The sequence below is a fragment of the Suillus plorans genome, assembly GCF_016647745.1.
Source record: "Suillus plorans strain S12 chromosome Unknown HD556scaffold_65, whole genome shotgun sequence".
Classification (NCBI taxonomy): domain Eukaryota; kingdom Fungi; phylum Basidiomycota; class Agaricomycetes; order Boletales; family Suillaceae; genus Suillus; species Suillus plorans.
This window is the reverse complement of record NW_024537449.1, coordinates 212,091-236,122: the sequence shown is the minus strand read 5'-3', so window position 1 is coordinate 236,122 and position 24,032 is coordinate 212,091. Positions and strand designations below refer to the sequence as shown.

The following is a 24,032-nucleotide window of genomic DNA, read 5'->3' as shown; positions in this document are numbered from 1 at the left end:
AGTGATTGGATAGTGGGTTCTCAATGATAACACTTTGGGTGATGAGGGAGGAGATCCTTTGAATCCCTGGTTCAGAGGACTTCTTTCACATACTACAGTGACAAATCTCCGTATTATACGAGTGAACAGACATACATAATATCCCATATGATACGGGCCAACAGACCATGGGCTGATGGTAAAATATCCTCAACTATGACGGATGGGCCGGGAGGGATATTATTCCTGATGGAGGTGGGTGGGCCCATGTGGGGAATATGTAGAGTAGATGAGTGGGCCGATGGACATGGATATTATATAGATGGATGGGCCGAGGTAGTTGGATATTATGTAGATGGGTGTACCAAGTACACGGGCGGGCCCAGATATATATTATATTAGATGGGTGGGCCGAGTGGGGTATATCATATAGACGGGTGGGCCCAGGTAAAAGATAATTGTAGACATGACGGAGCTGAGGTAGTTGTATATCATCCCAATCAGAGGAGGTAATCATTCAAAGTCATCTAATGATAAAGGTCATAAGTGCCAGAAAATCGAGCACCCAGTACAGATGCAAACATGTAGTACCAGCTACCGACTACCGAAATTTGAGTGAAGCTTACCGAGTGCCGGCAGCAGGTTCTCTCTTGACATGGACTTTAATGGTGCTTGAGTTGTCTTGCAGAATGTGAAAACCGGCGTGCGAAACTTGTGTTGCCCCGAGAGATGCAAAGTTCCGACTACCGAAATTCAAGTGAAGCATACCGAGTTCTGAGACCTGGGTGTCAACAAATGAATATCTGATATCCAGCACACTCCCAATCATCTGATATTTTATTGAGCAATGGATGATAATACATCTTTGAAAGCCAACATCATTCAAGGCTCCCTTATCTGATCCTCACTATCTCCACCCCCTTTAACACCAACTTCTGGGCATTCAGCATTCAGCTTCTGATTTCCCAAGATCAACTTCATCATGAATAGTTCTTCCACTTCTCCTATTGAAATAAGCCTCTGGCACACTTGGGCCCTGACTGTCACTCATGAGGCATGTGAATATACTGAACAGAAATTCAATTCAGAGAAGACAGGAGGAGACCCTGGTAGATCGCCTCATAAAGGCATATCAAAATCCCAGTGTGTCTTCCTGCAGATTCTAAAAAGTCATTTGATCATTCAAATTCCTTCATCACAGTTCAGATGCAGATTGATATAGCAAGATATAGCAAATTGATCTCCCCGATGAACACCGGGCATAATGAAGAGAAAGAGGAGAAGTTGCTTGAGAGATGTCCTCCTGGCCATGAGGGGACAAAGTTGGTGGACATACCCACCACAATTCTCAATGTGTCCGGTACCATCATCGCATGGTACCTCCCAGACGCCCTGACAGCTGCAACCCAGGTGTGTAATATCCATTGTTACTCGATGGATATTGAATATCAAATGGTACCCACAGAGGGAAATTTGGGCAGCCACCGATCTGCTCACTCTAAGTCTGAAAAAAAGTGTAAAGGTCAATGGCAATTGGCGAACTAATTCGGAGTGGTTCAAACACAGCTCTGAAGATGTTGGCTTAACTCCCAGATGCATGAATTTATCTCCGGCATGGTTTCAACAGGGGCATGAGGTAGGATCTGATGAGATGGCGGTTTCAGAAGTTAAATTCACCAATCCCATAGAATTTGTCAGATCCGGAGGTATCTGCATCATTGAAGGGACCATTCAGTGAGAAAATCCTCAAGGCCATTGCGAGGCCAGCAGCCATTGCATCAGCGGCACTCAGGGTGATGCATCCAGAGCAGTACTGGGCAGGGTTACAAACCTTTGCAAGCCTCGGAGAAAAGGCAGAAAGCAAGGAACTGCCACAGATGTCTGAGACCCTCCAGTACTGGGCATTGGTGTTTAACTCCCTCTCTATCATTTCCAATCGGCAAACCCTGAATCATCGAGACCATTTATCCATTCTGGAATGCTTCGATATTCTCATCACGGTGGGGAATTATTCCAATGCTCACATTAGTATGCCAAGCCTTCAGCTGGAGTTCAGGTACAATCCTGGCTGTATGATTGTGTTTTCCAGAAGGATTGTTAGACATGGGGTTCATGAAGTAGAAGGGGATCGGGTTGCGTGGGCATGGTATATGAGGGATTCTGTTCATATTTATGCCGGGGTTCCCTCATGTGGATGGGCTAGGGTGGATTGCCCACCCTGACCATCCTATGAAAGATCAAATAAGTAGAAAGTGTAGTTACCAGTGTTAGTACCTACTCTGGAATACCAAGTACCAATAATCGATTGCCAACAATGAAGCATCGAGGACCAATATTTCCGAAACTTGATATTAAGGATATGGGTCCCAATACTCGGAACTTGGAACTCGATATCCGGAACTTGGAGGTCAATATCCTGAACTCGATATTAGGAACTCGGTAATTGGGACTTGATATTCAGCACTTAAAACTCGATATTGGGAAGAGACCTGATATTAGATATTTGGGACTCAACACTTGGAACTTGGAACTCAATATCCAGAACTCAATAATTGGCACTCAACATTCGGAACTCAGCAATCAATATTCGGAACTTGATATACACTCGAGATTCAGAACTCGATATTCGGAATTTGGTAATTGGGGCTTGATATTCAGTACATGGAACTCGATATTCGGAAAAGACTTGATATTAGGTATTTGGGACTCTACACTTGGAACTCGGAACTCGATATTCGGAATTTGGTAATCGGGGCTTGATGTTCGGCACTTGGAACTTGATATTCGGAGGACACTCGAAACTCAGAACTCGATATTCGGGACTCAATAATCGGCACTTAACATTGGGAACTCAGCAATCAATATTCGAAACTTGATATACACTCGAGATTCGGAGCTCAATGTCGATGTTCGGAATTCGGTAATCGGGACTCAATATTCGGTACATGGAACTCAATAATCGGAAACAACTTGATATTAAGTATTTGGGACTCTACACTCGGAGCTCGAAACTCAATATCCAGACCTCAATATCCGGAACTCAATATTCAGAAGAAACTTGATATTAGGTATTTGGGACTCTACACTCGGGACTCAGAACTCAATATCCAGAGCTCAATATCCAGAACTCGGAACTCAATACTCGGACCTTGGAATTCAATATCCAGAACTTGATAGTAGGAACTCGGTAATCGGGACTTGATGTTTGGCACTTGGGACTCGATATTGGGAAGAGACTTGATATTAGGTATTTGGGACTCAACACTCGGAACCTGGAACTCGATATTCGGACCTCGGAATTCGATATCCAGAACTCGATATTAGGAATTCGGTAATCAGGACTCGATGTTCGGCACTTGGAACTAGATATTCGGAACTTGGAATTCTATTTGGTCGCAGTTTTAGTTCCCCCACGGGAACTCCCTTATCCCATGCCTCGAGGGTCTCAGTCATTACTGGACCGATCCCGCCTTCCGAACGAAGACGCGGTCTCCGACATCAATCACAGCGAAGAAGTCATAGGGTGCAAATACAATGGAAAGAGGTATTATATGGGTCTTCTACTTAAAAAGGTCCACCGTGATCGCCTAGAACACATCGTCTGCCCTCATGCTGACAACATACAACTCCACCTACAATCTGGGTGGAACCAAGCTTTCCTCAAATCAACTGTGCTTGCGTTTGCCAAGCAGTTCCTCCATGTAGGCGATCGGGCCATGATTATCAAAGGAGACCTTAATTCAGAGATTGGTCGAGTTGTCTCGACCAACCATCCTGCCAGTTCCGTCACCTTGAAGTTGACTTTGAGTGGTCGCCCAAAGGAAATAAATTTTCGATTAGAGGAGATAGAGCGCATTTTTCAAGTCGGCGACACAGTTCGAGTAGTGGCAGGTCCGTACTTAGGGGTGGAAGGGTACATCATTCAGATGACAGGTGATATATTCTGTCTTTGTCAGGACGTCTCAAAAGAAGAGGTAAATGTTCCTCATTATCTTGGAAGAACAGCATTTAATACAAAGGATAGTTGGAAGTTTCCAAGTACTACCTAGACCGTCGCCCTTTGAGTCACACCCCGCAAGCACGGCTTCCAACTCAGCAACTTTTTAATCCTCCCCCTGATATTGAATCTATTCAGATTGGTGATTCTATAGATGTGCTTATGGGGGAACATATAGGAAAATCTGGCATCGTGCACTGGCTCTCCAAGGGAGGGAATTATCTGTGGTTCCAGCACGAATCATTGAACATCCCAGTTCCAATTAAAGTTGTTCAGCGGATCTTCAAGCCCCAGACACTCCAGTATATGCAAGATAAGGGTTACAATGTTAAGCCTGGAGATGTTGTGAGAGTCGCCCGTGGGTCAGAGTATCCCGTGAAAGGGGTCGTGTGAAGCGTTGACTTTCCAAATGCTCGCTTGACTCTACTCTCTGAGATCGACCACTCACTTGTCAGTACTAATTCTTCTCGACTTACGCATGTCTGACTTCCCTGACTTCCAACAGGTTCACGTTCCCATTGGATTCGTGATCAAAGTGTACAACGTCAGCCTGGATTCTTTCAAGAAGGACATTGGGCAAGAAGTTTTTATTATTGGAGGTGGCCGTAAGGGCTACCGAGCCACATTGTACAGTTTCAACTCCACGGATTGCACTGTTGCCCTGCATGGACAGCAGCGCACTAAGATTCAGCTCAAGGACGTTGCTACCAGGTAAGTGATACGCACATGTTTGCATGAATCGATTTCATGTGTATTTAGGTATGGCATGAGGTTGAATGGCGCCATGCTCGAAGGACCCGACATGTTATCTTTTTGCGAGATGCGGAGAAGATCTTACTTGGTCCCGCAACCGAGAAGCGTCACCCCCCCCCCCCTGAAAAGGTTGTCTCAAGTTCGTCAGCTTCTATTGCAAATCTGTCATCAATCACGTGGACCAACTGGGGTGCTAGCTCCGAGGATCTGGGCATGGCCGATAACCCTTCTAGCCTCAATCCATCACAGACTGCCGACCCCTGGACTGTCGATATCAATGACATGCTTGACGCTAGAACGGAAAAAACCGAAAAGAGTGAGTCCTCTAACAAAACCCCCGTAGCATCCACTTATTTGATTCTAGGCCCACTAGCATGGTTGATGAGCAAGGAATTTTTGTCCAAGTTCACCACTTATCACGCAATGTTGAAAGTTTCTCCCTCCTTCATGGGAGGCAGACTACACAATCGATTCGCATCAATGGCTTGTCCTGATCCCTTCCTCGGTCAGAATGGACCCGCCTCCGAAGGCTGTGTTGCAGTATTCTGCTCGTCGAATACTGCAGGCGCTGCGATTCAGCACTATCACATACCCACCACAGATTTGAGCCCAGCCCCTCCGCGCAAAAAAAACCAACAGTGTATTGTTCTCGACGGAAGTTATCGCGGTTGTATCTTTAATGTAGCTAAGTGTTTCCTCAAGAAGAACACTGTGGATATCGCAGTTACTCCGTCGGTGTTTATCAATTTGCGCTTTGGTCAGATTTGTCTTGTAGAACAGTCACGCATCACTATGTAATACCTTACTGTATCATTGTCATAATACCGAGTGCCCATCAAATCCCTCAGGAATGCGCAATGAATGCTTGCTTAGCACTCTTATGAATGTGCAATGAATGCCCACTGGGTGCCCATGTCATTTTCCCATGCATAAAACTTGGCATTTTTCCTTATTACATTTTAACGTCAGAAAAATTTGAGTTTAACTGCTATGGGGAAACACCAGTTATTATATATTATTTTGCATAACATTTTTTCTCGTTCAAAAGTTTTTATTTACCTTTTATCACAAATTTTACATATTGCATGGTAATTTTTCCTGGCTGAAAACCCCAAATATTAGTCATGACTCAAAATGTGCGGTAAAATGTGTCACTTTGTATTGCCATCTCACTGTTCATTCAAATTTCATCTTGTTCTCCGCTCAAAATTCAAAGTGGAAATTCTTTATTTATCAAACCCATTTTGATTCAAATCTTGCTCATGTCAAAACTCCGAAACCACCGATGTGTGACGATGGGTAGCATGATCTCATCCCATACTATCCATAAGAGTTCTCACAAATCCTTCTTCAGCTCCTATGGGCGCATACTGACCGGTTGCTTAATCGCTTTAGCGAAGTCGTCCTCGAGTTTCTTCAGATTGGTGAGAGCGAGACACGGAAAGTGAACGAGGTGAGGATCTCCTGATGTTGGGACAACAGGGGCGCTACACGAGTATTGACTTGCAATGAGGATGTTGACTGGGCCATGACGCACTGCCACTTGCAAGTGTTCATACGAAGGTGGGAGCAGGAATCGCGAGAAACCTCGATTTCAGCCACTAGTACCACTGCTCCCCACCGCTTCGTAAGATTCCTATACTGTGTTTCTGCCTGATCAACAGCAGCTCGTTCTGATTGGAATGGCTCCTAACCCAAAGGTATGATAATATTCTTCTAATAGAAGAAATGAAGGTTTGGCTAGGGGTGTCTCTAGAGGGTAAGTACCATCGAGTGGCTGAATGAATATGAATGGCACTGCATACTATTGATGACGGCATGTAGTATTTCACCGACGAGGTTTGTTTCTCCCGGGATGATTCTGGCCGGCTTGGCTCTTCGCCCATGGGCGATGCGAAGGCGATCAGAGATAGCATCAATGAAGCTTGACATATGGCTGAAAAATATTCGCAGTATTCTGGTACAACGTAGACACAGAATATTTGATGCATCAGACATGTCACATGGCTCCGGCCCTTGCTGAGCTTCGTATCACGAGCCTCAGCCTAATCCAATCCTTTGATGATGTCATCTTCCTTTTCCAGTGGCGGCAATCGCGCAACAGCCTAAAACCACATGTTTGATTCTCGCCGAGTCTTTGGCCCAGACATTCTACAAATTCACCAGACGTTTCGAAGCCCGGGCTACATGGTAACTCCTGTCCTGGATATTGGTGAACGGCGAGAAGACGATTTCGTGTCATGAGGCTCCCACACATTCGTAACCTGAAGCTTGAAGGGACGCGTAGATTGTGACGTTTCGCTGGTGTGTGCTTCGAGCGTAACTACACAGCGGACTTTGAGTGGCAATACATATGACCAAACAATTGACTCATCAATATTAATTCACCACAGCGTCGGACGTCCAACCATTCCGATCTCGAAACCTCTTCTGGATGCACAGAATTGAGTACCATTAGCAGCTATTTCTGGCCTGATGTTAATTTTTTCTCCTGTGTAAAATTGACGGCATCTTCATCAGTGGATCATGTGCGAATTCTTGCACTGGCACGGCTGGCAGTGTGCCTGCCTCGGTCAGACGGAAGCTGGTGTGGCCTCAACCTACTGATTATGCTATTTACGACAACGCCCGAAGGCTCTATCCCTACTGACTAAGTGCCACCCACCGCTGGAGGAGACCCCACTGCTCTACCGTCTAGCTTGCGAGCATTTATGCGTCACACGTTACTCCCGGTCCGCAGTACGTACATGCTCAGACCTCCATTGCTCCTAGCACCGGCAGGTGCACATTCGTGGTCTCCATGGAGCTTAGTAAGTTTCACCATAAGTTCGGAGCTAGCATAATCATCATTACAGTTTGTCTGCCTTGCTTTGGGTTAGGCAGCGGGCCCCATGCTCCACCGATTCGCAGTGCGTTATTTACCTATGGTGCGCGTCACTTAGCCATCACTACTTTTAAACAAAGTCCTCACCCCCTTGTAAAAAAAATCACATCCTTATGTCGAGTGCAAATCTCTTTACCTCTTTCGCTCGCTATCATCATACCATATCAGGCGATCTCCACAACGCCGTGCCACCGTTTTTGCCACTGGATCATTGATCATCTGGCACAGCTTCATATTATATTCACAGATAATCCAATTGGTTCCGAGGCTAACGGTGATTAAACAAATGATTGTATCCATCTTTTTGCAGGCTTCAACAAGCTTCCTGAAATGAATTACTAGGAGAATATAAGCGACGCTTTCATGGCTATGAATGAAATGGAACACTGGCATAATTTTATTAGCCGGACACATGCTATGGTAACTGTCTCGACGCCTTTGTACTTGTTCCGGTGTATAACGTGAACTTAGCTCATTCATTTTTTGTCATCAAGGATAGATAAAAGGATCAAACTTTAGTTTCATTGTGTGTGCAAGTCAACCGTCACATCGATGGCAGTCGAAACCAAACCTGAAACACTTGTTGCGGAACCATGGGCTGCACAAGAACACAAAGGTGGGTCAGAGGAGCTGGGAGTTGAACGCCCAGTCTCCAAGGACTCCGACCTTCCTTTGCTCTTGCAAGAGTTTCCGGAAGGTGGCCTTGCCGCTTGGTCCACTGCTTTTGGAGCGTAAGGAGACACAATTTTGGTGGTGCTGGCTCTTATTTGATTGTCCTAGGTTTCTCGTATTGTTCTGCACTTGGGGGTGAGTGTTGCGCTTTATCATCGATGAAGAATGGCGCTCTGAAGCGTCAAAGTTACGTCACATCATTTGGTGTATACCAAGGTATTGTATTGCTGCGCATGAAAGTGAGGAAACTTTGTTTAAACGGCTTGCCTTCCAGACTTCTATACTCAAAATTATCTCACAAATGAGACATCATTTGCTATTTCGTGAGTTCTATAGGCTTCTCTATTGTGAGTATCCTCATGGTCTCTTGCAGATCCATTGGGAGCATCAATGCATTTTTAGGCACCTCTGTGAGCCTTGTATCAGGCTCACTATACGATCGAGGTTATTTGTGAGTGTGCATGCAAATGTCTCGGAGACGGTGCTCAGCAGGCCTACTACCTAGTTACCATCTTGTCGTTACCGGGTCGCTGCTACAGGGTTTCTCTCTCTTCATGCTGTCATTGGCGAAGCCCAATCAGTACTATCAGGTGACGCCCTCCGGCTTTCTGACCTTTTGTTTTCTAACATCATAATAGGTATTCCTTACTCAAGGCTTAGGCTCAGGTATCGCGGTGGGGTTGCTGTACATCCCGAGCCTGGCCATCGTCTCGCATTATTTCAAACGGAAACGCACACTGGTGATGGCATTCGTTACTATGGGCTCATCGCTGGGTGCTATCGTCCACCCGATTATGCTTAATAATCTCCTGAATGGGCCCCTTGGTTTTGCCAATGGCGTACGTGCAAGTGCAGGGTTACTTAGCGCGCTCCTTCTGATTGCATGCTTGTGTATGCGACCACGCCTTGATCCGCCGACGACACCAGTGAACTATATCGCGGCAGCTAAAAAGTGTCTTCGTGATGTTCCGTTCTTTTTCGCGGCAGTAGGGTAAGACCTGCAATACACCATCTCCCGAAATTTCGAAAATAACCACTCGTTATGCAGGGCGTTTCTTTTCCAGATTGGCTTTTACTACCCGTACTTTTTTCTTCAACTCGATTCTACCCAACACGGTATCGACATCACCTTTTCATCTTACTCTGTGGGTTCTAGCATTATACAAGTGGTCTTTTTGCTGATTCAATCACCAGCTTGTGATTTTAAGCGCGTCCAGCTCTGTGGGGCGACTTTCAGCAGGGTATATCGCAGGGTATACAGGAGTCCTCAATCTGACCGTGATTTCGGCAATCTCGTGCGGATTGATAATTTTGGGCACTATTGGATTGAGTAGCATGGCCAGCGTCGTTATCATTGGTGTGCTTTATGGCTATTTTTCAGGGGTGTGTAAGTATTCTTTCCGTTTTACTACATAGTTGAAGGTGTTGATCGGTCATGTAGATACTGCGATAGTGGGTCCACTTATGGCTACCCTAACACACGACCCCTCTGAGCTTGGGTGAGTGATAACTCGAGCTTCAGTATGTGCGAATGATCTTATCTGGTCACAGCGGGTGGATGGGTATCAGTTTCTTTATTGGCGGTGAGTGCTAGGACCAGATTTACTTGTATATTATTTTGAACTGGCACACGTTCATTCTGCAGGATTCGGAAGTTTAATTGGTAGGTGCATTTGTAGCGCTTCTTGCTTCACCTTATAAATGTTTACCTAGGAACACCCATCTCCGGTGCCCTGCTTACATCGCATTACATTTGGTGGAGACCCGCTTTGTTCTCTGGGGTGAGTCGACTGCGATTGCCACTTCTCTATCCATATACATTTTGATCAATAAATCACAGATCGCTGCACTGGCCGGTGCCGCAATGTACATTTTCATGCGGTTCGTTCACGTTAGATTGCAGAAGAAGAATGAATCCTAAGTGAGCGGCTTGCGAGTCCATCTACGGGGCAATATTAATATATATAGTCCACAAGTGATTACCGCTGGGCAGCTCCTCTCGTGACCATGATTATATTCTGCTTGTATACTATATATGGCGCATATAATCTGATTCTAGTAACAATTCGTTATACTCAGCCGGATTTGTGAGTGTGAAGTAGAACGACATGCAATATTAGTACACAATGAGATCATCCTGAGGGATTCCGACGACGTCTCACATGCGATTTTCTGGAGACGACTCGGAGAAGTATACATTAAATAGCGTGTACACTACTTACTACCTCAAATGAGCACAATTGCAGCTCGCGTATATCGTCCCGAGTATCTAAGCGGATATCTGCAGTATAAGGTGCTGTGCAATTGTCTGTGAACGAAACGTCGAGCATCAACGTGGCACAACCACAAGGCCCGAAAAATGAGCGGCACCGAGAGCCATAATGACGAACGGGTTGGCACCAGGAGAATTGAGATAAGTAGCACGTCTTTTGACGTGCTCGACAAGCAATAACAATCCGTCATGCTCAGCCGGAATTGCGAGTGTGAAGGTGATCGAGTAAGCAACACGTCTTTTGACGTGCTCGCAATTCGTCATGCTCAGCCGGAGTTGCGAGTGTGAAGTGATAGACAGAAATCGAGGTGCTCGACAATATCTACGACGGGACTGGTCCGTGTGCGAGTGACACGGGGATAATGGACGTATTGGGTGGGAACCATTAGAAGGCAATAGTGGAAGCATGTACACGCACGGCAGCCAAATTGCGTGTAGAAGGGAAAGCAACGGAGAGGTGATAAAAAGGGGTTTCCACGGATCTGTATGATGTAAGTTGTTTGATCTCTGGCACACTGTCATCTCAGCACGACAGCTGGAGTCAGCGCGGTCCCGGGAATGCTGTGCCAACGGCGACAACGGTAAACAGCGAGACAAGCCCCCCGCTGATGTACAGGGCATCGATATTAAGTTCTCAACTTCATGTGTTCCTTCCAGTGGATCCCATCGAAGAAAAGGACCACGACAGTAACACCGGCCCCATGACCGTACGCATGACCTTGAGAGGTAGATACATGCAGGCAGGCGGCAATATGGTATTCCACGATATCTGCAGTAGTTGTGGTATCACTTCGTGTTCAGAGCAGGAATGGTCAATGATTGTTTGATTGGGTTCGATGTGGAATGCATGTAAGCTAGTGTGAGATGGATGTCCTCATTGCAAACATGTACAGCTCTGTCAGGGATGAACTCACGTTCCATGCTAAATTCCCGTTACAGCTAACTATGCAACCATATTACCAGGCCATGGCAGGGTGATGCAGTAGTAATTCTGCTGGTTAGCAGAGTATTAACGTTGCTCGTTGGCATGCATAACATTGCGCCATCTGCTACCTGCCTGCCCAATGAGAAAGATTAAATTGGTAAGGAAAATGGGTCATGATGATGGCAAGGGATTCGGTCCCCGGCCTCTGCCGAGACCGTTTTACCCCTTGCCGTAACGCACTGTGCCCGAAGTTCAGAACGTTCAAGCTAAGCTTAAGCCTCATCTTCAACGACTCATCAGGAAAATCAGAAGTATTCCTAGCCAACTTGTGCCACTTATCTCATAGTCTCATGGACCAACTACCTTCTTGCATATGGAGCATCACGCTGAAGTCCTACATCATATCGGAATTATATCTTTGTACACCAGGGCAGTCTACTGCCTGAAAAAGATGGGATCAGAGCGCTTGAAGCACTTGTCAAAGTTCGCCCATCTATAATGGTATGAGTTAGGATTTATTAGAAGCACGGTGCAGTACCGTTTTTGGTCTATGCGAAGTTTTAAACCATGCTCTACTGCTTTTAAGGGAAGTTCTTCCAGACGCTTGCCACACATTCCCTTCTCATACAAGTCGGCTGGTCCATGAGCCTAGACTCGTTTTACCGGTTCTGCCGGTTGTAACCGGCAGAACTGACCCCAACTATAGTTCTGTGCCCTACACTATCCTCTTGGCAGCAGGTGCGTACTACTCATCAAGACCCCAACTCGAGTTCGAGCTTCTCACTTGCTGCAAAGGGTTTGATCGATAAATGAATAACTGGTAGATAAGTGTATCCTACCTCCAGAAATGCTGCTTGAACTGTCTCTAGCGTAGTAGTCAATATATTCTATGAGGTTGGTCCCAAGCCCCTCGCGCTTTTCGCTCGCTGCAAAAGGGTTGATCTGTAAACGAATATATGGCAGATAAGTGTATCCTACCTCCAGAAATGCTGCTTGAACCGTCTCTAGCGTAGTAGTTAATATATTCTATGAGGTTGGTCCCAAGCTCCTCGCGCTTCTTACTTTCTTCCAGGGAATCGCGTTGAAAGTTGTTGCCAGGTTTCTCTCGCTTGGCTGAGTGATACATCTGAGTATATATGATACTGCTGATGATCATGAACACTCACAGGAACGCTTCGAGAAGGCTTCTGGCGTGGGTGACGCTGCAGCAAGGATCACGAAAGATATGAGCGCACTAAAGAGCACAGAGAGCTGCATGTTCAGGGATAGTAAAAAGGTGTGACTACTTCGTCGATATATAACACTGAAAATCCAAGAGGGCTTTTATACATTTTAGCAGGTCCACTCGGGTTTAGACCGATTGAGTGAGTCCTCTACGGAAGCTTCATCGTCGTGATTCACGTGACGGTGCATTCAGTTGACGTTTGGCACTTCCATGCATAAATTCAAATTCAAATATCACCAACATTCACGTGGAGCCCGTCATATCAAAGAATGCTCCTTTCCTTTGCCCTTCTTTTCGGACGACTAGATCATTGAAAAATATTCTGGTGTTGAGCAAGCGAGATTGTGAAGGGCTTCCTGTTTCAGAGCGGAACAAGTTAGAGCCAATGGCATTTACGCGAAACCTGTCGATCTGCTCGTAGTGCACCGACTTTTTGCGGAGCAGAGCAGGATTCTGTGATCAATAGTAATTACATGCATCAAGAAGGCCTAATATATTCTGCCTGAGCAACACATCACCTCAAAGCAGACCTATCGGCTATTTGTACTATACTTACATCCCATACCCACTAGAATATCCCCCAACAGAGCTTATAGGGCACCGCGTCTTAACAGTTTCCCTTGTTTGTAGCGGTATACAAATATACTCTCTCTGCTTGGGCGTCAAGATGCATAAACAGTATGCAAAGGTTAGAAAACTCACTTTCAAGTTGTTTTCTCCCCATAAAGGACCAGTGTTTCATCTCTGTCTAAGAATGATCGCACGCTGATGTGAGAATCTGCTTTGGTGTCACCGAATGCGAAATATTATCTTGTCATAGCCGCCGCTGAATATAGAGCGTCCGTGGGCCAAGAGAGCTACATTTTCATCACCGACAGTGGTAACAAGCGAACTCGGCGTCAGAACGTCTTTCTCCAAGCAGGGTAAAATGTTCAATTCTCATGACGTGTAAGGCTGTGTCGGTTCCTGCTTGCCGTGAGACAGGCAAGGTGCGCCTGTTCTCTTGCAAGGCTTCGAGTGCACTGCTGCATCGCCAGAAATAGTGGTATTGTCGGCAATTTCCGGGAAAGCTTCCGGACAAGCCCGAGATGGCCGTCAACAGCCAAGAGCCCCGGTTAACTATGTCCGATTGCGGACTGACACGCCTTTTCATCATCTGTCTAGATCCGATTAGAGCCGAAAGTGTGTGTATGAGTGAGCAGATGCAGAGATCCTCTAGACATGGCTCCTGCATGGAGAGGAATAGACGTAAAAGCTGCAATTGGACACAACTGGATTGAATTGACTTTTAGAAGATGCTGCAGGACATTGACGACAGGTAGCATGATCTGGCCGTTGTCTGCAAGAGGACTATTAGATCATTTCGCGCTGCTTTGGGCCCATCATAGATACGTGTCGTATTGCTCCGGCGAAGCGATCCTTGAGATTCTCCAGATCTGTGAGAGTGATAGATGGAAAAGGGACATCACGGGGCTTTCCTGAGATCATGACAACAATAGCGCCGCACGAGGATTTTTTCGCAATGAGAATGATGACTAGGCCATGACGCGCTGTCGCTTGCAAGTCTTCATACGAAAGTGGGGGCAGAGATCGCGAGACACTTTCAATATTACAGATTCCAGCTGCTGCCGATCCCCACTTCTCCTTCTGTGCGATTAAACAGCAGCTCGGTCTATACCGACAGCGGATCCTTGAGCATCGGTTAGACAATTCTTAACTCCGAGGACTTGTAAACTAGGTTGGAATTTGTCGCATTTCTCTCCATGGCCCTACTCCATGACTCGGGCTGCGTGTCGTGAATTATCGCTGCAGAAGGCACGTGATGCTTCATTTACAAGCAATAATCTGGTACCACTGAAGGAATTCGCAGCTTCGCCCCATGAAATTGTCGATGACCGTGTTACCAAATGTCCATCAAGAAGGTCGAAACATGTGTTGTAGGCCTCCAACGCAGATGTATGTCTGCTGAAGTGACCAGCTACGGACTGTTGCAATGCAACTTGGAAAGCCCTGTGTGGGCTGTCACGATGCCAATCTGGAGTGCTCCACAGCGAGTGATTGACCAGCGTACTTGCTTTACACTGGGTAACCAGACATGCAGGCTTCCTGCAACCACATATGGCTGGTGAATCTACTCGGGGGTAGAGAAGGCAAAGCATCCAACGAGTGTTGGCAGAGTCGGATGACCTCCTTGACATCTTCATTCATCTGGGTTTGCGTAAACCGAGAGCAGAGTGCTGAACTTGAACTTAAATTGTGAAGAGATGCATGGCGACGAGATCGTCCAGACAGTAGCCTACAAACCGGGGTTGGCGAGGGGCGCTGCGTGATCGGGATGCGTGGTCGGACACTGGGCAAGAACCGACTGTGAATGCTGCACAGCATCGCTGAAGTGAGAAACTGTCTTGCTTGTTATGCATTTGACAAATTGTGCGTGGCCTGCATCTTTTTCTCGAGGAATTGCGCAGTCTATTGTGGACTACGATTGACGTTCCATAGGCAAAATCCAACAGCATAATGCCACCGATGTCAAGCAGTGCATTGTTCTGATTTTCGCATGAATGTACCCTTCAGTGTGAGCGAAAGACTGACGCCAAGAACGGGAGGGAAGGAGAGGTCTGCCAGATGTGAATAAATGAGAAGTTGGTCACCCATTGAAAGGCTCATCCCACGTCGTTTCGAGTTCGCCGATAAGGTTTCCATTGCCCAGCATTCGATCAAGCCCGAAGGATGCCCTGATGTCCAGTGAGAATGCAGGTAACACACCTAATGGTCTACAAACAGAAGGCCAGTCTTCGAGTAGTGTGCGAAAGTCTCCATGAACTTCACAAGGTCGCAGCATCGCTTCCGAGCCGCGCTACATATTTTTCGGATAATGAGACTTTGATGGCTGATTTCCGGCGTCTGCTCGAGTTGACATTGATGGAGACATAAATGCCAGCAGGATGCACTCATAAGGCACTTGGAGATTGTTTCCGTCGATAACTATAGCGTGAGGATCACGAAATAGAAGGTGATGATATGGGGCCTTCGTGCGATAAAGTATGATCGAGGATGGGCTGAGTGGTAGGCCGAATGAGCGGTGGGAGAAGAGATATCAGGACTGTGAATGAAGTTCAGTGGAGAAATTGATGGTTCAGGTCATGTTTCACATGTATTTCCATGTTGTGACAGTTGTTGTACACACGGATCGCTCCGCGTGTCGAGGTTCCTGTTTTCGCAAAGGATACATGCCTGATATCAGATCAGCAGTAGACTCTTATCGATGATCTACAAGATTCAACCTGGAGATCCATGTAAGTATTGATCTAGGTCGAGATAGTGTATTTACTGCAATCCACGCTGGGCTAGAGCAGGCTGGATACACGGAGTACCGTAAGTACCTGATCTAGATTGACCATACGCAGTGCACGTCACATCTAGTACCATCCAATTGCGAAAAAGACTTCAGTTATAGGCAGTACAGGACCAATTTTTATCTTACTATCATCTCCGAGGTTCAGATGGGCTCATGGCCGCCATTCGTACATTGAAAGTCGAGTAGTAGTTTTGCTGAATGATTTAGGCCGCCTTTGAATAGTTCAATGGCATATGCCATGCTTACGGTACAGCCATGAATCGGAAGTCCGAAGGTTCAATGGTGTGATTTGAAGAAAGAAGCACAGCCACCACCTGAGGCTGTTGGACCTGCAACGACAGTCTAGTCTGTGACTGTCTGCCCTCATCGTGTCCAACGGTGAACTCATCATTTTAGCGTGGGTGAATGGCCAACCGCATTTCAATTCTGACCGCGAGCGAGCCCAATTCAGCACTGGACCGACAATCGAGCTTGGTCTCGTCCTCAGCCACATCATTTGTAACAGCGCCTTCGCCGACGACGACTATTCGCCAAGACATGGACCACACTCACACTCAAATTCACATAGTAGAAGTAACAAGGGACACAGTTCACCTTCACCCACCAAAGCCATTACCTAGCATTCCCCGTGAGGATACAATCGGTCCACCTCCACCTTCTCCTCCAGCCAGCGTAGACGAGTCGCCTGACAATCTATCATCCTTATTCCCAGTCAGACTCTCAAAGTCAGACCCACTCCCGAAAGGCATCGAGACAGACATCGATGTAGAGTTGGATTCAGCCACCATAAACAGTCACCGCACACACGACCGCCTTCACCGTGCTTCTACAGAGACAAAATTATCTGCCAGAATCCCTAGAGTCTCCCAGACGAGCAGTTATGCCCAATCTACTAGCACATCCAAGACACAACAACCAGATGGTCTCCTCCACCCACCCACTCGTCCTGTACGCCGCAACACGACAGGCTCCACACGCCGTCCCCATCCACCTCCATCCACATATGTCGCAACCGGAGAACTGGAGGATGACATCCAAATACAGGCAGAGCAGATTCGCCGTGAAAGAAAGCGAAAGCAGGCTGCCGAAGTCGCAGCAGCAGCCGTCGTCGAAGTGGCTCAGAAAGAGGACGAGCGTCCCTTGGTAGGCAATTTAATAGGAGAGGACCACGCAAACTACGTCCTTATGTATAACATGCTCACGGGCATCAGGATAGCTGTGCGTCCCCAATCTCTATATGTGCGCAGCCTCTAATTCCACCCAGGTCTCACGTTGCCAGGCAAAGATAAAACGACCACTCACCGAACAGGATTTTACCGCAAGACATAAATACTCTTTCGATATGTACGTATTGCCCATCCGTTCCACATTCCGAACTCACATTTCTCCAGCGTCGGGAACGAACTCACTCCGTCCGCGAGATACGACTTCAAATTCAAAGACTATGCCCCATGGGTCTTCCGCGAACTCCGCGAAGACCACTTCTCTCTAGACCCCGCAGACTACCTCCTCTCCCTTACATCCAAATACATCCTCTCCGAACTCACCTCCCCAGGCAAAAGTGGCTCTTTCTTCTACTTCTCCCGCGATTACCGCTTCATCATAAAGACCATCCGGCACGCAGAACACAAGTTCCTCCTTCGGGTTCTTCCGCAGTACTGGGAACACGTCAAAGCGAATCCTCACACTTTATTGAGCCGGTTTTATGGCCTTCATCGTGTAAAGCTTCCCAGGGGACAAAAGATTCACTTCGTGATTATGAACAATTTGTTCCCGCCTCACAAAGACATTCACGAATCTTACGATCTCAAAGGGAGCACTATCGGGCGTATCGTACCACCTGCGAAACTGGAGCAGAATCCTCGCGCGGTGCAGAAGGATTTGAACTGGATCGATAGTAATAGGGTGCTGGAGCTTGGCCCAGAGAAGAGGGCCCTCTTAACGGAGCAGTTGAGGAGGGATAGTGAGATGTTGAGGGATCTCGGGGTTATGGATTATAGTTTGCTCGTTGGGCTTCATTGGGGGAATAGGGGGAATAGGGAGAATGTAAGAGGGAGTACGCTGAGGGTGTTTGAGGTTCGTCTAGCACTTATTTTTTTATTCATGATCCTTACCCTTGCTGACTCGCATGCAGCCCTCAGTCCCACCCATCCGACGCAAAACCACGCAAACGAAAGACGGGCGGTCGCCTGAAGCGATTGCTATGCGCCGAATCATGCGCGCATCTGATCCGCACCATCTAGGGACGACGCTTGATCTCCCGGATTCGCCTCCTTCTTCGATGCAAACCGTTGCGCCGTCTACGCCCACCTACTCCCAGCGCACGCGTCCGCGTTCTGGTTCCAAGGGTACGAGCAACGCAAATGTGGGTGTGAATGGGAATGGGATCACGCAGCAAGCCCACCTGACATTCCAAACCCCACCACATCCATCTCATCCTCTCCATCAATCTCAACCTCCTCAACCTCCCTACCCGCAGCATCAAACCCCTTCCAACGCACCCTCGCAGCAACCCCACCCCACTCAAGACCGCGATCACTTTCTCTTCTACCAAGATGAAGGAGGCCTCCAAGCGACAGATGAAAGCAACGAAGAGATGGACGTCATTTATTATTTGGGAATTATTGATATTTTGACGCCGTATGGGGGTTTGAAGAAGTGTGAGCATTTTTGGAAGGGGTTGAGCGCTGATCGGGTGCGTTTTTTCTTGTCCTTTCATCCCCTCGTTCGCTAACTCACCTTTCAACAGCACAAAATCAGCCCAGTCCCGCCTTCTGAATACGCAGACCGATTCTTTGGGTTTATGAAAGCTGTCATGCGTGGAGGAGAGGGTGGGTCGCGGTTTAAGGCTGAGTGATGTTTTTTGTGCGTGTGGTGTGTGGTGTGTGGTGGGCGATAGCTGATTTTTGCACGTAGGCAACTGCTGAGTCCCGCGTTAGTATGAACATACTGCCCCCTTGTAGTCATGGACTCAGCGGGGTGGACGACAGCATCACGCATCATCCTTCGTTTTCCTGCTTTTATAGTTGCTTCATCTGGAGAATCCGCGGACATTTGCGATGCATCGGAAATTGTGCAGTCTTTCTCTCCCTTCTTGCTCAGTGGCAGCACGTTTTACAATTTTTTTCGACCCCATCCACGATCCCTCATGTTCCCTTGCTCATGCCCTTTTTATTTTCTGCATGCTTTCTCTCATCCCACGACCGTTGCATCTCACTACATATTCTATTTTTAATTGTTTTTCATGTTAATCTCTTCTCCACCTTTCTTATTCCTTCATTCTTTCCCCCGTCGTTCGTGCATTATTTCCTTTTCCTCGTCGATGCCACTTTAACTTCAATATCGCCGTATGCTTAATCTAGCGCTCTGTCCATCCTGCCTCTGCCGCGTATGATTTTTTTGTTGTCGCTTGGAGGATGAGGGAGGGCACGTCGTACTTTTGCTATTGCTGCACGAGCACGAGGCCAAGCCATTGCACGCTCCTTCGTGCATCTCAACATTTACGCTCGTTTTTCATCTTTGGCGGTTTCTTTCGTATACATATACGCTCTCGTTCGGACACGTATCCACTCGTTCATAGTACACGCTTCGTCTCGTCCTCGTACATACCCGCATTCGCTCGTTTCATTTTTGTTCTTGTCTCTTGGGCCATGCTTGCTCGGGATAAATAGCATTATTTATGACAAGTTTAGGCATAATTTATCATCATATGCGCATGGTGTTCTGCAAGCCCGTTTTGAGTAAGAAAATTGAGGGTCTGTTGGAGTTTGCGACTGAATATTTAGACAGGCTTGCCAGTGGCAAGCTGTGCAGGGACATCGTTTCGGCGGGCATGCGTATGTACATGTACAGGCCATTTTAAAACACGACGACAAATACACCTATTGATTCCACCTCGCAACTTTGTTGTACAACAAGACATCACGGCAGGTCATACTACAGTACTTACTAGCGGCATACACAGCGCACGCTGCGACCCAACTCGAACTGCTTCTACTCATCGTTGATATAGTAAACCCCCGTAGGCTTCACAATCAGAGTCAATGCCTTGGGATTAGATGGCTCGACCGAGTGCTTCAACACGAAGGCCACTTGCCAGTGGCTTCGGTTCCACAATTCATACTTCCCTGGCTCGATATCGAAGAATTCAACAGACCCCGCTGTGTCACCATTGTCATTGGTGATGCGGGCAGAGATTTTGTTTTCGGTGCTGTTGTAAATCCCAATCTGGGTCTCTGTGGCTGCCGGGGTGCCCAGAATGATTATTAGGAACTGGCTGCAAGCATCCGACGAACGCACCTGTGACAGACATTGTGGAGTAGTAAAGATATTTGAAACAATTGGTCGATGCAGTGATAAAGATCCCTGGGGAACGAATCAGAATCAGAAAGGAGGACGAATGAAACTAGGCCTTGGACTCACTGAGAGTAATCGAAGGAGCGATGGGGACCTACCTTCGAGACTGACCACATATTTATACGCGTGAACCTGGTTGAATTCTTTCGGAGCTCGCATTCAAAGCTCACATAGCAATTCTCCGGGTGGGGTTTGGAGGATCTTCTGAAAATTATGGTTCAGACGATCAGAATTCAACGAAGCACTGGCAGCTGACCTTGTCAAAAAGAGTAGTACCTTGTGGTGATTCTGGTGAAGCTGCGGCGAAACGAATAGCATTACTAACCGGCAACTCGTCATCATTCTTGCTGTATGTAACATGGCTTTGGAGCAGCATCCGAATCATGGGGCCCATCAAGGGTTCCCAGCATGAAATATGGCAGTTTGAGTCGGATCCGACCATGGTGAATGGAAGCCTGACAGGGATTACGTCTCAAGCGTTGCTGGTAGTGGCACTCACACAGGTTCGAGAGATCTGAACAGTGTTACGAACACATTTCAGGGTTGAAATGTTGACTCGGAAATAAAACTTGAAGGACTGGTATGTTAGCTATGAGTGGAATGATGATCTGCTCGTTGATGAAGTTGCAACTTGCAATTGACCCTGGACTGCAATATCACTGATCAATGTTTAACGTTTGACAACCACGTAACTAGTACTGTAAGGTACTCAACTTGAGCGATACTATCATTGAACTTATCCCGACTTAAGGTGATCAGTTGAACAACCAACTTACATAAGTCAGTACGTAGCAGATCCGCCGGGGTCAATTGCGAATTGCAACTTCATCAACGAGCAGATCATCATTCCACTCATAGCTAACATACCAGTCCTTCAAGTTTTATTTCCGAGTCAACATTTCAACCCTGAAATGTGTTCGTAACACTGTTCAGATCTCTCGAACCTGTGTGAGTGCCACTACCAGCAACGCTTGAGACGTAATCCCTGTCAGGCTTCCATTCACCATGGTCGGATCCGACTCAAACTGCCATATTTCATGCTGGGAACCCTTGATGGGCCCCATGATTCGGATGCTGCTCCAAAGCCATGTTACATACAGCAAGAATGATGACGAGTTGCCGGTTAGTAATGCTATTCGTTTCGCCGCAGCTTCACCAGAATCACCACAAGGTACTACTCTTTTTGACAAGGTCAGCTGCCAGTGCTTCGTTGAATTCTGATCGTCTGAACCATAATTTTCAGAAGATCCTCCAAACCCCACCCGGAGAATTGCTATGTGAGCTTTGAATGCGAGCTCCGAAAGAATTCAACCAGGTTCACGCGTATAAATATGTGGTCAGTCTCGAAGGTAGGTCCCCATCGCTCCTTCGATTACTCTCAGTGAGTCCAAGGCCTAGTTTCATTCGTCCTCCTTTCTGATTCTGATTCGTTCCCCAGGGATCTTTATCACTGCATCGACCAATTGTTTCAAATATCTTTACTACTCCACAATGTCTGTCACAGGTGCGTTCGTCGGATGCTTGCAGCCAGTTCCTAATAATCATTCTGGGCACCCCGGCAGCCACAGAGACCCAGATTGGGATTTACAACAGCACCGAAAACAAAATCTCTGCCCGCATCACCAATGACAATGGTGACACAGCGGGGTCTGTTGAATTCTTCGATATCGAGCCAGGGAAGTATGAATTGTGGAACCGAAGCCACTGGCAAGTGGCCTTCGTGTTGAAGCACTCGGTCGAGCCATCTAATCCCAAGGCATTGACTCTGATTGTGAAGCCTACGGGGGTTTACTATATCAACGATGAGTAGAAGCAGTTCGAGTTGGGTCGCAGCGTGCGCTGTGTATGCCGCTAGTAAGTACTGTAGTATGACCTGCCGTGATGTCTTGTTGTACAACAAAGTTGCGAGGTGGAATCAATAGGTGTATTTGTCGTCGTGTTTTAAAATGGCCTGTACATGTACATACGCATGCCCGCCGAAACGATGTCCCTGCACAGCTTGCCACTGGCAAGCCTGTCTAAATATTCAGTCGCAAACTCCAACAGACCCTCAATTTTCTTACTCAAAACGGGCTTGCAGAACGCCATGCGCATACGATGATAAATTATGCATAAACTTATTATAAATAATGCTATCTATCCCGAGCATGCATAGCCCAAGAGACAAGAACAAAAATGAAACGAGCGAATGCACCGCGAAGGAGCGTGCAATGACTCGGCCTCGTGCGGTGCCGTACAGCCAACTTTGTCCCATACTTTGTCCCATACTTTGTCCCAGACTCTGTCGCAGACTGGCCGAGTCCCTGACATTCTGGAACTAATAGTATGCAGCCAACATGTAAAATACAACGGCCCGCTGGGCATCTCAGGACCCTGCCTCGTCTTTTTTTGTCTCGTTATTATTCTCTGTCTACTCTTGCCAACGTATGCTGCAAAGACGTATTGATTCAAAAAGTAGTATTTGAGCTAACCTCTTTCTTCTGAATCATGTTCCAGCAAATAAATGCGAAATTAGGATCTCTGAGAAAAGGCGAGTTGTCTTGACACAACAAATTTTTGATCTGGAATATTGTGACATGTTGCTGAGGCGTTCGACCGCATAGTATGGCGAAATATCGATCCCAAGGATCTAAGTGTGGAAATAAAAACGAAGGCGAACCTGGATCACTATATCAGAAACAAAACGCGAACCTGCTTTTGACAATATAAATTTGTTGTGATCCAATACATGCGCCAATGCGTGTAGTTTCATTTTTTCACGACTTGTCGCTGAATGATCAATCGATCACCCTTAGTAAAACCTATCGCGATGTCGCCAGGATCTACACTCTCGGAAATGCCTGCATCGCGTGATTCTAAAGGACAAAAATTGATCAATTGAATCATCTTTCGGTAGATGTGACATGTTTGCAATGCTTTGGGAATGCTCATATCCGCATCGCCATCGGCTTCTTCGAAGAGAGCATTCATGTTCTCTTGGCTATACCTGAGGAGATTGGAATGGGAAAGATCAGGTGAGTGATTCGTAGTCGACCCGTTCGTTTGTTAATAGAAGAAAAGTGGTACGTGTTAACTTCGTAGTAACTGGATTTGGCTGGCTATCGTGAGTTAGCAAATGAACTTGAGCATAGCCGTTGATTCACCTGCTAAACTTCTTCGTATAGCGATAATCTTTGGCCGGTATGTGCGTTCTTTGTGTTTTGGGCACTCATTTATTTACTATCCTCTTGAGGAACTCGTCGACACCCACGACCAATCGCATCAGGAATAACCATCAAGGCAATATTGAGAGCGAGAACCACGCGGGCCCTACCCAGACTAGCAACTCACCTGAGACTCCTCGCGACACACACAGCAAGCGGCTTCACGAGTTAGGTGGACGTCTATCGAAGCGCTTGGGCTACATAATTGGCGGCTGCGTAGCCATAATATTGATACACACCATACTAGTGGAATCTGGATGGGTGAGGATATGGGGTTATTGCCGCGTTCGGTGCGTAGGCTGGATTCAAATAAATGTTGCTTGTTTTTCATATAGGATTTATCTCTTCCGCCTTGACTTTGAGTCCCCCAATTTGTTGCCGTCGTTCATGGTGAATAGTTAAGTTTGA

General features: G+C 46.9%; 6 protein-coding genes across 6 annotated transcripts; 5 read left to right on the top strand and 1 right to left on the bottom strand.

Annotated features, from left to right (window-relative positions):
• Window positions 1–1,227: 1,227 nt before the first annotated feature.
• On the top strand, window positions 1,228–2,100 carry HD556DRAFT_1447618 (uncharacterized protein; the record flags this gene model as incomplete). The annotated part of the gene is made up of 4 exons (XM_041307307.1): window positions 1,228–1,389; window positions 1,445–1,615; window positions 1,668–2,007; window positions 2,069–2,100. The coding sequence occupies 4 exons, from the start codon at window positions 1,228–1,230 to the stop codon at window positions 2,098–2,100; spliced, it is 705 nt and encodes a 234-aa protein (XP_041155956.1).
• A 1,310-nt stretch (window positions 2,101–3,410) lies between these two features.
• HD556DRAFT_1447617 (uncharacterized protein) lies at window positions 3,411–5,527 on the top strand (the record flags this gene model as incomplete). Its single annotated transcript, XM_041307306.1, has 6 exons — window positions 3,411–3,953; window positions 4,004–4,363; window positions 4,412–4,426; window positions 4,482–4,687; window positions 4,771–5,045; window positions 5,094–5,527. 6 exons carry the CDS (start codon window positions 3,411–3,413, stop codon window positions 5,525–5,527), a joined length of 1,833 nt encoding a protein of 610 aa, XP_041155955.1.
• A 2,638-nt stretch (window positions 5,528–8,165) lies between these two features.
• HD556DRAFT_1311858 (major facilitator superfamily domain-containing protein) lies at window positions 8,166–10,206 on the top strand (the record flags this gene model as incomplete). The annotated part of the gene is made up of 14 exons (XM_041300584.1): window positions 8,166–8,344; window positions 8,394–8,420; window positions 8,465–8,501; window positions 8,622–8,632; window positions 8,659–8,736; window positions 8,764–8,875; window positions 8,924–9,276; window positions 9,334–9,430; window positions 9,480–9,672; window positions 9,727–9,784; window positions 9,837–9,868; window positions 9,931–9,948; window positions 9,999–10,066; window positions 10,126–10,206. The coding sequence occupies 14 exons, from the start codon at window positions 8,166–8,168 to the stop codon at window positions 10,204–10,206; spliced, it is 1,344 nt and encodes a 447-aa protein (XP_041155954.1).
• A 2,028-nt stretch (window positions 10,207–12,234) lies between these two features.
• On the bottom strand, window positions 12,235–12,839 carry HD556DRAFT_1529835 (uncharacterized protein; the record flags this gene model as incomplete). Its single annotated transcript, XM_041309434.1, has 4 exons — window positions 12,649–12,839; window positions 12,461–12,595; window positions 12,322–12,408; window positions 12,235–12,269 (listed from the first exon to the last, which is right to left on the bottom strand). Exons 1-4 carry the CDS (start codon window positions 12,737–12,739, stop codon window positions 12,235–12,237), a joined length of 348 nt encoding a protein of 115 aa, XP_041155953.1. The 5' UTR covers window positions 12,740–12,839.
• A 3,763-nt stretch (window positions 12,840–16,602) lies between these two features.
• HD556DRAFT_1244758 (SAICAR synthase-like protein) lies at window positions 16,603–18,922 on the top strand (the record flags this gene model as incomplete). The annotated part of the gene is made up of 6 exons (XM_041298476.1): window positions 16,603–17,283; window positions 17,330–17,409; window positions 17,457–18,141; window positions 18,200–18,355; window positions 18,575–18,760; window positions 18,815–18,922. 6 exons carry the CDS (start codon window positions 16,603–16,605, stop codon window positions 18,920–18,922), a joined length of 1,896 nt encoding a protein of 631 aa, XP_041155952.1.
• A 2,299-nt stretch (window positions 18,923–21,221) lies between these two features.
• HD556DRAFT_1402070 (uncharacterized protein) lies at window positions 21,222–22,452 on the top strand (the record flags this gene model as incomplete). Its single annotated transcript, XM_041303841.1, has 3 exons — window positions 21,222–21,612; window positions 21,665–21,802; window positions 21,860–22,452. Coding segments are annotated over exons 2-3 (461 nt in total), but the record flags the coding sequence as incomplete, so codon positions are not given.
• Window positions 22,453–24,032: the final 1,580 nt, after the last annotated feature.